Consider the following 14,283-nt stretch of genomic DNA (forward strand, 5'->3'; position numbering starts at 1 on the left):
ATGAAAACATACTTGTACAGTAAATTGTATATTTACACGCACATACACACAGAAAGTCTTTGAGCTTCACTGTAGTTTGAGTATGCGCATGCGTGTATACATCTTTCCTGCGCATATGACTGTTGTCTGCTGTCGTTCATGTCTGTGAACTGGATGTTGTGTCACATTCATGTGCACAAAGCAAGCTCCGTGTTGACAAAACATGTGTGTCTGTTCAACAGCGACCTCCCACCGTGATATCCCAGCAGACTCACTGCTGAAGAAACTCTCTCAATAGCTCTTCTGTTGCCTCACCAATGTTTAATGTCCGATACGTTACAGGTTGCTACTAGTCTCTCAAGCCAGTATGAGTACATACCTTAAGGTGTGTGCATGCGTGCATAGGAGCTGCTTTTATTTCATATTGAGCGTGCATTTTACCACATGTATTTAATTGTTTCATGCTAGGACACTGTTGTAGAAAAGAGACTCATTCCTCAGTAGTTAATATGAGACTCGCCATAAATAAAAGGAGATTGTACTGTCAACTTTGAATTAAAAAGGCGGCTAAGAGGCTGAGTTGGCTCCTACTGTGACGTGTAAGAATCCATAGGAAGTCCACGTCCAAGTAGAATGATGAAAAATGATGAGACACAGTGAAACGTGATAATAAACAGCGAGAGGGTCAAAAGAAAATACCTGTCACCCTTTTTGTGCAAACTCAAGTGCACAGGTAAAAAAAAAAGGTGCAACCACAACCACACACCCCTGTGCCGGCTCCTACATCCAGATATTATTGCATTTATTTTTTTTAAAACATGAAGAGACCCCACTCAAGAAAATTACACTCATATCACTGCTTACACTAGTCGGGGATTTGCAGCCACTTTGTTACGGTAACATTCCAAAAATCCATTCGTCCCAGGGCTTTACAACAAGAGTGTTTTCCTTCCTTGGGCCTCCCCACATTTTTTAAACTATAACAATGTGTAACCACCATTTTTTTTTAAAAACAACAACAGAAAAAAACAACAGATCAACCACTAGAGGCCAAGGTTTTACTGCGGGGTTTTTTTCTTACAGAAATTAATCTGGACTCCCAGGGGAGAGATGGGGGAGGGTCTGAACGGTCAGACAGAAGCGAAGACAAAGTTCAGCTCATGTGCTGACAGCCAATCTGGCAGCCCACCAGGAGTCCAATCTGGCAACACGCCAACCAAACCCCACTGGGGCCTGCGTACTACAGGTGCCACTGTCTACTACTCCTGTTTTTCTTTGTGTGTGCGAGTGTGTGTGACAAACTGAGTGAGAAAAAGATAAACAAACAAAGAAAAAACGTGACAGTTAAGGTGTTTTTTTTTCCAGCATGTGCAATTTTACAGCTTACTACGAGGTGTGAGAATTATACGCCATGTGTTTACATATATAAAACCGTTTAACGAGCAACACCAGTGAGAGGAAAACTCACAAAAAACAGGATGTGTGAAATATCAGTAGCAGCGGTACATTGTGAGTGTGTGTGGCCCATCATGCCTACAGCAGAAACACCCTATATACAGTATCCAGAAACACTCAGCGCTGGTATTAATGCTGGTTTAGAGAGGAGGAGGGATAAAAGAGGACATAAAATTAGACAGTGATTAAGTGTAAAAGTGAGATGGGAGTTGAATAGAATAAAGAACAGGGACAAAAAAGACAGAGAGAGAGAGAGAAAGTGATTGAGACACATAATAAAAAGACAAAAAGACAGCGTGAGTGAGAGACGGAGTAAATTATGCTGATTGAGCAGACGGCAGGCCGACCGTTACCGTGACAATAGGGGCCGACTTTAGGTCTGGCTTTCTGCCCTCTACAGCTGTGAGCTGTCTGACACACACACACACACACACACACACACACTCAAAATTGTTCGTTAGTCTGAGCTCATCTTGGCTCATCATAGCGCTGCATCAACCCAGCACAAGCCTCCTTTAAAAAAATCTGGACTGAGACCAGCTTTAATTTACCAACACAGATTCTTGTCTGCAACCTCTTTTCCACCTCACTGGTTTACTTTCCTTACTCCTGATCCAAGAACAGCTCCCCAAGCAAGTCCACCAGCTAGTGAGGGATTTTAGGAGCAGGATCCAGATCAGCAGTTACTAGCCAGACCAGCTGGCAGCACCGACTTCCAGCCGTTACACACACATACACACACACACACACCGGGGTTTTAAGGCACATTACAGGCAAACCATGGGTGTAATGGTGGACCAGCACACACACACACACACACACACACAATAGATCACCTCAAAATAGAGCGTCTGAGTGGAGCACACCCACACGGAGTAATATAAACAAGAAGGGAGTCCATATTTGCTATGCTATGATTAACAATATAACACGACGAGACTGTCAAAACACACGCGTATCCAAATGCAGACGCACCAATCAGAAATAGAGTTCCCCGAAGAGATTCCTCCCACGAGCTGTCAAAGTTTGAGAGCAGAGTTCCATCTGGCCACCCTTCATTTCTCTCCCTCTTTCCTTCTCCCCCATCTGTCTTTCTCCATCTCTCCACATCCCTTTGTCTCATCTATCTCCGTCCCTGGCTAATCTTCCCTCCTCAACTCGCTTCTCTTTGTTTGTGGATCTCAAATCTCATTGACGCATCCCAGAAATGACTGTTTCAACATTTCTCACTGTCCCCCCACCTCCCCTCCCATTTTTTCTGGACCTCTCTCCTCCTCGTCTAATCGCCCTTTCCTCAAACACAGCCTGTCTTTGTGTCTCTGCGACGAGGGGGTGAAACACAAACTCTCGGCCCACCTCCGACTCAAAGCCAAAGGCCAGCGGTCGTGGCCACCCACCCACGGCGCACCGACACAGTACGTGGGGACTTTCCCGCTGTGTGTGTTTGTGTATATCCGGTCTTCATGCCTGTTTGTCTTTAAGCACGTGTCTGATGCTTCTCACAGGTGTGAGTCTATGTCTGTATGCAGGCGTCCGTGTGTCTGGGTGTGCATTTTACACGCTGTCATCTCTGTACATGTGTTTGCACATACTTCCCCTGTCATGCATGCACTCATACTAGTGTGTGTCCGCCTGTGCACGCTTTAAATCTAATCAAGTGACCACCAACAAAGGACTACGAGATGAATCTACACTGATCTGTGAACTTACGCCCCGGCGCTCAAACTGCACACCTCAACAGCGCACATGTATTCAGTTACTAGTCAAAGATGAATATTGTTTTTCTAGCAAAGAAAAATGAAAACATGAAATGCACCCAAGACAGGTATTGTGTATTTTTCATTGTATCTCATGTTCCACTAGTTCTCCTCCTTCAAGGCCTCTAACTGTGTTCAAACAGGCTTAAGTTTCTTCGGTACTTGGGAAGAAAACATCATAACTGGACTACAACTTACAACAGTGCTCCACACTATTCTACCTCAGGTTGTTATAATATTTGAACAACTGCAGGTTATGCTGACATTTGTTTGACACGGGTTGATGAATATAATTACTATTGTTCATGCATTTATTCCCTTTCTAGATGCCGGACACACTATTAAATCATGACTTTAAAGCCCTGATATACACCACCCATAATTTAACCTCTTGTTAGAGCCTCCCTGCCAGGTAAATACCACATCTATCAAACTCCAGAAAAGCCACAGAAGACTTTATACAAAGTACAAACAAATTAAAACAATACATAAAGCAGTTACCGATATGCTGGAGAACTGAGATATAACAGCTATGAACTGCAATCTGAATGCTTTAAAGGTCCCTTATGCAAGATTCTGAGTCATTTCTCATGTTCATTTTATGTTTTAATGATGTTATATATAGAAAACCTTTAGGAGTGAGGGTGGTGTTGAGATTTCACTCATCTAATCGCATGAAAAATCCTCCACCTTAAGGTTACGGTTGGTTCAGGCTCTCTGAAAGCCAGGGAAACCCCTTCAGTATTAAGTCCTGGCTGCATGTGACACACTGGTGACTGCCAAAAACAACTTGGAGAGAAGATAAACCGACAGGTCCAATGTAGGAAGCGCAGAAAGATGAATGTGACTATTGCCAACATGTGGAAATAACAGCAGACAAATTAAAATCCCTGAAAGCTGCTGATAAAAAAAAAGTTAAGGCAAGAAATGGATAAGAAGAAGAGAGCTTTATCTACATTCTTTGGCAAACTGTTGAATAAGATTCCTGCATTAGTGGAGTGAGACATCTGATGTTTGAGACCTTTAACAAAAGTCCAGTTATAAAGTCAGCAGAAGATACTCTAACACTGACTCACATGGCCAAGTGAAGGCTGCAGCCTCTGTTCAGCCAAAAGTGTAAATATAGTTATTAGTGGGTGACACGCTTTCAGTTGCTGTGTTTCTAGGGGCAACCTCTCCACCTCCCACTTGTCTAGACGACGTCGCTCATCATTAAAAGCACCAGGCCATAGCTGCGGATTTCCCCACATCATGAAAGACCGTTGCCTCACAGCTGGATCTGCTTCAGTGTCAGATAATTGGATGGATTAATTGCTTTGTCGGCGACCCTTTGATAAAACTTAATCTCAGTCAGTCACAGAACAGGTTTAAAGACAAATGAAACATCCTGAAAAGCTTGTTTGATCAATTAGATACTCATCTTGAGCAGACGGGGAGATTGAGAGATTTGTGTATTTATGTTTCACATCAATGCTTTCCTCAGCGGTTTGATGTGGGCTGGGCACCGCTTGACAAACGTGATGGTACGTGCTTCCAAGGAAAGATTCAGCAATATTTTAAATCACATACTGTTGACAGTTGTGTGGTTGTTAATATTGCTACTATCAATCAAAATATGATCAAGCCAAACTAACATAGTCCTAATGATGCAGATTAGTTCAGTTTCCAAGGGTTCACATCTTCATAAATAACAATTTTAACTTTGATTCCAGCTCATTTAATCATAAATATTTATTTCTATAAACGCTGAGGGGCTTCTTGATTTATTGGCTTCTTTTTTGTGGTGACAAAATCTACAATAAGAGCCAAACACTTCTACAAGAAAGGGAAGAAAAGGGAGAGAACAGAGTTCATCTAATTCTTGCCCAAAGGCTTGTATAATGAGTTGAGAATAGGAGACTTAATAACCTGTAGAGACGCAGAGGAGTCTCGGTGTAGCCTACAGCACTACAGTAAACGCACATGAACACACACACACACACACACTTAACCTCATTTCAGAGGGAAAAAACCCAGGAGAGCCTCTACAGTCCTTAACATATACCTACACCTGAATACACACATTAACGTCTGCACCCGGAGATATACAACAGATATAAATCTATAGAGGAGAAGCTGCTTTTTTCATTGGAAAAATAAAGAGAACAAATTCTCGCCAGGTGGCTTCTTTACAGATAAAACAAATAAACTAAAAACTATCCTAACTGTTTTCCAATCATCAATCAAAATCACTGCTTATTAATCAACTTCATATACTCATTTTATGTTCATTTATTTAAAACGTGTTCAGTCTTAAAGGTCCAGTGTGTAAGATTTAGGAGGATCTATTTGCAGAATATGACAGAAATGGAATATAAAATTCATAATTACATATCAATAAGTGTAAAATCACCTGCGTACATTTTTTGTTGTTGTTTTCTTTACCTTAGACCGAGCCTTTTATATCTACAGGGGAAATGCTTAGAATGGAAGGGTGAGGTGAGGGGTATTCAGTTGGTTGCAATCTGCGACCTCACTGCTAGATGTTCACTGTTCACTGTGATGCAGTATCTGATTTTATCATTTCCGGGTAACCCCCATCCATTTAATCATTAATGCGTCAAAGACTAATTCAACATCTGGCCAAGGGACAACCCATGAAGATTAGCCTTCTGGCTAACAGTCGTACATTTACAATCATTTTGATCGCTGTGCATCGTCCCTGTGCTATTTTATAAAATAAAAACAGACTGACTAAAAAGACTTTCATAACAAATTGTGTTTATTATCTCCGACCTTCTGTACACCTTCTGAACCCTTAAAAAAAAGACCCAGAAGTGGAGGTTCCACTTCCTTACAAAAACATTTTTTCTACCGTTGGAATAATAAAAATGTTTTGTAAATCTTTGGGTCTAAGTGGTTAGACTAGTTGGACAAGTCGCTGTAGCTACAAGCTGTTGGCTAGAGAGAACGAGGATCAGTGTGAGGAGAGGTGATACGGGTCACGGGGGGGTGTGAGAGCAGGTCAGTGCACTACAGTGAGAAAACACTTTATGGCTGCAGGAGCTGGAATCTCTGTGAGTGAGTGTGTATGACTGTGGATTCATGTGTGTGTGTGTGTGTGTGCGAGAGTTATACAAAGACACATAGGAAAACAGAACGGCGCCTGTGGGCTCTGCATGGTATAGCATTGACAAAACACTGAGGTTAATGATCTCACACAGGCACTATTTCACTTTCTCACATGGCGAGGACAACCCTCGGGCTGTTTCCACTACCTGAGTAACACACATTCGTACACACGTATTCATGTATTCATGTCATAACGCACAACACAGTTGTCCTCATATAAACCACATTCCTAAAAAGGTACATCAGTCAGTCAGCAAATCTATGACTATGACAGCCTACAGGGAGTTTAGGTTGTAAATTGTATACAGTGGAAAGAGAGAGAGAGAAGAAAGAAAGAAAATAGAAAGTGAAGTGAGTATTACAATAACATCTGGACCTTGAGAGAAAACTGCTGTATCGTGAATCAGATGAAAAATAGTTCAGTGTGTCAAATAAAAGCACTTACCTATTGAATTGTGCAGACAAGGACATAAAGGGGTCAGAAAGAAGTCAGGTGGAGGTCCCAGAGCAAAACCATGTGGAGAGAAGAGCAGAGCAACATTACAGGACATTAATTTCATTTGGCAGATAACTTTAATTTAAAATAAGTGCATTCAAACTTGAAAGCGACAAGATGTCATTAAAAACTGGAAGACTATTGCTCTCAAAACCAACAGCTAAAATCTTGTTCAGTGCTAGTATACGTAGATGGTAGGTGGTTTCAGCCTGAAGTGGAAGACAGTCAGTGACTGTCTATTCTTCTATACTTCAACAGGCACTTAGTTCCACCACTGCCAGGGACAATAGTTACAGCAATGTGATGTCTCCAGCCTCCTCTCCTTCTACTCAAATCAAACAGACATCTGGAAAAATGTTCATTTTTCTGAGAGAAACCGACTTTAAATGTTAAAAATAGCAACATTCCCATCCTTGATAATAGCTTATTGCAGATCAGTATCAAGGTGTGTCAGCTTAAACAAGAAACTGTAGAAATGCTTTGGACTGTGGGAGGAATCTGAGTACCTGGGGGAAAACATGCAAAGTCCACTCAGAAGGGCCTCAGCCAAGGGTTCAAACCAGGGACCTACTTACTGTGAGGCAACAGTGCTAACCACTGTAGACTTTGTCACGAGCTAAATATTTTGTTTTCAGCATGAAAAGTGTGAATTTAATCCCTCAACGTGTTACCATCACTATAATTAGTTACAGAACCAGCCGTGTTAATTTTAATGAATTAGTTTACTGAACACAGTGGCAAATTAGTAATACAGCTCTCTGATCAGGACACGAGCAGTTGTGTTGTTTGTATCATGTTGCGTAAGAACAAAAACCTCTGGGAGAACAGCACGATCATCATCGTCATCAGGATCATAATAAGCACAAACAGTTTTGTTTGTGTGACCTGTGACAACATGTCTGCTTATCCTACCGTTTAATAAGACGCTTCCAAAAAAGTATGATGGATGGTTATCACAAGCTGTCAAGAGGTTGGGAAATAAAGAAGTGACACAGCTGACAGGCACTAAAACATCTTGTGAAGAAAGAGGAAACATTTGTCGGTTTACTGGCAGCGAAACACAAGATGTGTCCGTGCCAGTGTTCATGCTCATGTTTACACACCTCAGTGCGGTCTTTTAAAATCTGCAGTGATAGCTGACTTTTCGAGAAGTAAGTTCACTAAAACACTGAAGAACGGAATGGAGCAAAGGAAATGAAAGTTAAGAACAAAACACCATGGTGATGCCTGAGTATATGAGTCAGTCAAGGCCATTGAGACTGATGTGAGGAGGAGGAACAGGAGACAGGCCGGAGGACGCCATGAAATGACAGGGTTAGACAAAAGATTTGCGATTAATGTTTAATCGAAAATAAAAATGTGGTTTTCTCGATTCAAAATTGACGTAAGAGACCCGGCCTCTTTAAAAGGACTAATAAAAATTCAATCGTGTAACAAAGCGGGGTGAAATTGTCGATAACTTGCTTTCACAATGTTCATAGGCATGAGTCATAGGCATGTTTTTTTTTTTGGTGCATATTTTTCAGTAAGCTACTAACTGAATAACTGTCTAATAAGTGACAGAAGAAGAAGAAGATGGAAATCTACCACTAGTGCACTCTCTATCTTGGTATGAATCTTTGCTTATCTGCATCCCAGAGAGCTCAATTTGACTGATCAGAAATGTAGCTAAAAGTTTATCACATAGTGAATTTCCAGCCGTCATATTTCATCTTTCAAATTGTGCCGTACAGGTGCCGTTCATATTTACATCCATAAAACATGCCATGTTTGAATCTGGTTGTTCAGCATCAGCTTGTGTACTAAATTCAGGTTACACTTTTTTTTCCACAAGAGAGAAAAGGAGCAAAAAAAAGAGAGATGTGACCAGAAAATTAGTGGTATATAAGAAAGGTTAAGCCAGAGACAGAAAATGAAACATCGTGACAGCATGACAAAATAGTAACACACTGGCAGAAAGGGAAAAAGGTAATAACTGAGCAAAGCAACAGAAAATGAGGTTTGAAATAGAAAGAAGTGGGGAGAGTGTGATGTGTGAGAGAGAAATGTGTTAATGAATACTACTGCAGCGCTGCTAATAAGCAAAGTCACGCCTTGGATATGTGGTTAGTGGGGTGGAGAAGGGTGGAGAAGGGTGGTGTGGGATTTGTGTATGTGTGGAGGAGAGAAGCTGCTGCATGACACAGATCGGTAAAATCTTTCCTCCTGTTACACAAAGGATGACTGAACAGTGACGAGTGCAGTCCAGTTATCCTCACACATTACTTCTGGCATGTCGAATACGAATATAATGTTACTGCAGAACATTTTATTTTTATTTCTGTAAATTTTACATAGTTAAATCAGAATTATAACCACAAAATACCATCGAACATCAAAAAAACAACAGATCAGCAATAAATCCGACTTTAGGCTAACCATCTTGATTTTGTTACAGACAGACGAATTATTACAAACCTTTCATCTTAAAATACAACCTCCAAAGTCAGTCAAAGAGTCAAAATCCCTCTGACGCAGCTATATATAAGAATATATAAGATATAAGCTGTGTTGAATGTATTGCAGGACTGTTGTATTAAACTGAATAAGATTAAGGCTGGATGTATTCAATCAACATCTAATTCAGACTAAAAGAAAACATCTTTTCAATTAGATTAACTTCATGAAAATTATTTTTATTTGCCAAGTTATTCATGAATTAATGCCTAAATAAAATACATTTTTAATCCTTTGTTTAGACTCAGAAATACATCAAGCTCAACATAAGTTTTGTGTTCCAACTTTTCTCTACTGGCTGAAAGGTGTAGCGTGTCATGTGTTCCAAATATGAAACCCCTAATTAATAATACAATGATACAGGTTAAATTATTAAAACACGGACAGAAAATAGTCACAGTGTGTTACTGTAATAAATAATAACATCATCGTGTGGTACCACTGCTGTTCAGAAACCCTTTGACCTACTTAAGACCGTGAGACTGGAATAAGAAACAACCGGTTGTTGTGTCACTTAAAAATCATTAAAATCTGAACATCCGGGTTTCAGATTATCCAACAATACTCCTGTTACAATGCTAAGTTACAGACGAACAGCAAGCTGGACCAGTTTTTCATAACTCAAGAAGCTGTGAACAATAAAACAATAGTTTAGATCAAAGCAGTAAAGCCACTGTACCTGTTAGCATATACATTCCTTTACCTGCCAATACATAAATCAGAGAGCTGCATAAAAACAAGCACCTGCAGTGAGACCAGTCCATTCATCTCTCCATCAGTTTATATTCACTCTTCTGTCCACCATTCAGAGTCCTGCTGCTCTTTACAGGTCATCCCAGCAAACCAACAGCTCCCAGTCTGCAATGTTTGAATATTACCACCAGCCTTGTGTCGTATCACTCCCTCCTCTTTCTAATTCACGCTGTTCACACATTTGTCTTACTATTTCAGCTCCCTGTCTCACCCTCAGCTGTTTGATTCTTCCACTGGGTTCACTGTGAGCACGTGTGAGTGTGTACAAATCATTTTCTTCGACACATGCGCCCACAAAATAAACTCACTCACACAAGGATGTGCAAACACTCCTACCTTCGTATGGATTCCTCTTTTGCTTCCGGCTCAAAAACCCAATCCCTTTAACAGGCATGATGTTACCTGATCAACTACGCTGCTACAGACATAGTGCAAAGTTTGGCCCCTGATGACACCATGGCACTGCTAACATCAGTTTAAAGACTATACACACTGACACACACACCCACTCACTCACAATCACACTCTGCACCGCCTCGCTGCACGCGTGCAGAGCCCACACACACGTTGACCAATCAAAAAAAAAACCTGTCACAAAGGAAGAGGGGTGTGTGCGAAGAGGGAGTGGTGCATTCAAGGGGGGCCCCCTTAACCGGTAACCTCCCAACCCCAAGGTTGCTACGGTGATGTGGATGCTATCTGCCAGTGGCAGTTGTTGCCGGGGCGATGCAGCATGGCCCGTACACTTCCAAACGGGTCCTCAGGCCCCTTTCAGCTATCAAGATGGGGGTCATCGACACATACACAGGCAAGAGCACGCTCACACACACTTCTGAAATGGGTTCTTTGTAGGGCTTAGCTCGCTGTTCAATCAAGCCTAAAGAATGGTCAGGTTTAATTTGACGTGAGTCAGTTTGGTGAAGGAGAACGAGGCCTGCATAGGGCTTCGGTTGCAAGCACACAAATTAAATTTTAGAAGTCCACCCGGCTTTGATTCCTGACTTTCATGTGCAAATTTACATGTCTTAGGTAGGTATGTGTGCAGCTCTACAGTTCTGAGTCTCTTCAACTCTTTGCCCTGAAACTCCACCTTAACAAATTTATTCACCACTCAGCATGTTGTTACATTTACCCTCGTGTCTCTGCATCATCCTTTCACCATCTGTCTGTGCCTCTTGGTCTTTTTCAGCCCTCTCTAGCTGTCCTCTCTCAACGGTTTCTCTTCTCTCCATTTACTCGTCTCCAGTCCTCGAGCAGACAAAGAGCTTTCTCCACCTAATGTGATTATGAGGGGCTTTCAGTACTGAAACAGGCGTGATCAGCGAGACAGACGAAAATTGTCATGTTGCCTGCAACCACGTCATATCTGCATGCCTAACTCTGACCTACAGTATGTTTAAAGTCAGTGAAAAATGTAATTATGTGTGTGAACAACACCCAGTACTGGTGCTTACATTGTTTGCCTCGATCATAACTTGCAAAGCATCCGGAAACCTTTTGACTATCCCTTTCCGCGAGCCAATTCATCACTGGTGTTCTACTTTTCCAATTCGGCAGGAAGCGGCGGCGAGAGACGTGTCACATCCTGTGGCCGCTGACGCTGGCCCGGACAATCGGAGGGAACAATCTGAGGGAGGTGACAGCTGTCCGATTAAGAGCATTCTTCCTCTGAGGTCCAAATGGTGTGGTCGGGGGTCTGTGGTGTAGGGAGGATGGCGACAGGGACAGGAAATGGAACAGGATGTAGTTGACAGCGCATCTCCCACAGGATGCAGGGAAATGCATCTCTGACAAAGGGTTAATTCATGAGTCTGAAGTGTGGACAGGTAGAGGAGGTTAACTTTAGAGAAGTAAAAGAGGAGGAAACCTGGGTTGGCATAAAGATTTCAAAATTTTCCTACAAATTAACATCAACATGCTCCCTTTCTTTCATAATTTCTATCAGTCCAAATGAAGAACAAACTACTTTAACCTTTTCTTACAAAGGGTGTGCATGCTCACATCTGGGATAACTCAAACATAACTGCAGTCTTCAAAGTGTTTCACCAGTAGGAGTAGAAACTGAGAACTGGTTCCAAACTTGTCCGATCCATTGGAATCGCATACCTCCGAGCTTATCGGTTCCTTTTTATCAATGCTGGCATATTTTCCGGGAGTCGTAGATTACAAAACAATGATGTCAAACTCGTGCATCTATGCTGCTGAAGACTTTCAACAAGAATGATTCATGGCAGAGGGGAAGAAGCAGTCCAAAGCATGGCATCATTTCATGTAGGAGGATGATAACGGTGCTAATAAATTACTCGGTGCACAAGTGCTGCTTCCTTACAGAGCTACACGTCCGCTACCGGAGGTAAATATCCTGTTTTAATATTAGCGTCACATGGGGAAACTGAGCACATTCTTTCTTTGAATATGAATACAGAGATTAAAATGTTGACTATAGCTACAGCTGTTTCCACACTATTCAGATTTGATTGCAATGTATTCAGAAAGAATAAAATTGCGCGTAGGCCTACTTTTTTCCACATAGAAAATTGTTCAGGAATCAATAAAGGAATTGATGAAAGAATCGGGCTGATAACGGAGTCGATAAAAGTATTTGTGTCACTCAATCAACCCATCACTAAGTTGGAGTCTTGATCTTTCCATTTCTCCACCTTCACCCTCAGTTCATACACTTACAGTGGATGTATCTTGAATAATCTCACCATCCATCCTTTCCTACACAACCTCCTTTTTTCAGCTCCATTTATTTTTGAATACTCACACTCCTTTTCTCATGTCATTGTAACTTTTTTCTTTCTGCCAGAGTGTACAAGTCATCAATCCAGTACGTGTGAGTGAGTGTGTGGTAGCCACAACTCATTTCCAAAAAGAAAGGATTTCCTCCTTTTCCTTCTTCTGCTTTTCCCATGTCGTTTCACTTACCCTTACCTCCCAAGAGACAAATATACCAAAAGAGAAACATGAAATGATGGAACAGAGGGAAAATAGAGCCCACAGCTAAATGAAAAAGAATAGAGTCAAAGAGTAAACAGCACAACAACCTCAAACCTCTCTCTGAAATGCTGAATAGGCCAACTAAGGATGTGTTTTGAATATGAAGTACACACTAACATGCCAACACATCCACACTCACACTCATACACACACACATAGAGTGAAGCTGTGCTGCTGTGGTTGGATGGGTTTGGTCTGAGCTGACGCGCCGAAGTGAAAACACTGCCACATGGGCCGCCTTGCATTTTAACTCTCATTTCACACCGAGTGTGTGTGTGCGTGCGTGTGTGTGACCAGACAGACAGACAGACAGTGTGTGACTTTTCTCACACTTGTGAGCATTTGATGCCAAATTCACACTCATTAGCAGCATGAGAAAAAGTCGCCAAGGCCTTCAATCAGACACACTTAAACACGATTAAGGATACGGAGGTGCACACACACACACACACACACACACACAGACAAGCTTTGTTTTCTGGCATCAGTGAGACCGCAGAATGAAGCAATCAAAATGTTTGATTGAGCTCAGAGACATTTGATCATGCGTGAATCCCACGATTCCGGAGTCTAGTCAAACAAAGGGATTAACGAAGGAATGAACACAGACAGAAAAATGCAAACATGCAATAAAAACAGGAATCAATTTGTCTAATGTCTGACACTAGTTCTGGGACTAATAGGAGTTAGCAGCTGGACCATGAGGAACCATGGTCTTTGGTCTTTTTCTGCATCATAAAGTAGTAGTAGTATACGTAATGTCACTCGTGGAGTGTGTGTGTGAGTGTGGCAGCTCTAGACATCGCCATCTTGTCTTACAGCTAATCTAAATATAATTTTAAATCAAATCAAATCAAATCAGATTTTATCTGTATAGCTTAAAGTCACAAAGTACATTTGCCTCGGAGAGCTTTACAATCTGTACAGGGAGTGACACCCTCGGTTTGGTTTAACAAGTAAGTTATCTAAAAATTCACCCTCAGTTCAGTTGTCATGAACGGGGAAATCAGCTATAGAGACCAGCCCTAAAGTTCAACATTTTAATATGGGGGCTTATGGAGATATCATGGAGACTCGCTTTGCAGCCAGTCTGAAGTGTCCGTCCGAGAAACTGCAGTTTTTGACACTTCATTTAACAGCCATGGAGGCTGCTGCTTGGTCTGGACTGTATCAGAAGAGGGCTGCAGCAGAGAAAAGACAGTGACATGGTATTATCAGTAAATGTCACCACCG

At 41.6% G+C, this 14,283-nt stretch overlaps 1 protein-coding gene across 6 annotated transcripts in view; it reads right to left on the reverse strand.

Annotated features, from left to right (window-relative positions):
- Positions 1-14,283, reverse strand: part of nhsl1b (NHS-like 1b) — a 100,685-nt gene that overhangs the window by 67,112 nt on the left and 19,290 nt on the right. The window contains exon 1 of one of the 6 annotated variants that reach the window (XM_027283930.1): positions 6,748-6,879. The exons of 4 other annotated variants lie outside the window; for them this stretch is intronic. In XM_027283930.1, the coding sequence (XP_027139731.1) occupies positions 6,748-6,862 (115 nt within the window). In that variant the 5' untranslated portion in view covers positions 6,863-6,879. Of the gene's footprint in view, positions 1-2,409; positions 2,666-6,747; positions 6,880-14,283 lie in introns of those variants that run through there. One more of the 6 variants, XM_027283929.1, reaches the window with a different exon arrangement.

Source organism: Larimichthys crocea, chromosome XI (assembly GCF_000972845.2).
Source record: "Larimichthys crocea isolate SSNF chromosome XI, L_crocea_2.0, whole genome shotgun sequence".
Taxonomy (NCBI): domain Eukaryota; kingdom Metazoa; phylum Chordata; class Actinopteri; family Sciaenidae; genus Larimichthys; species Larimichthys crocea.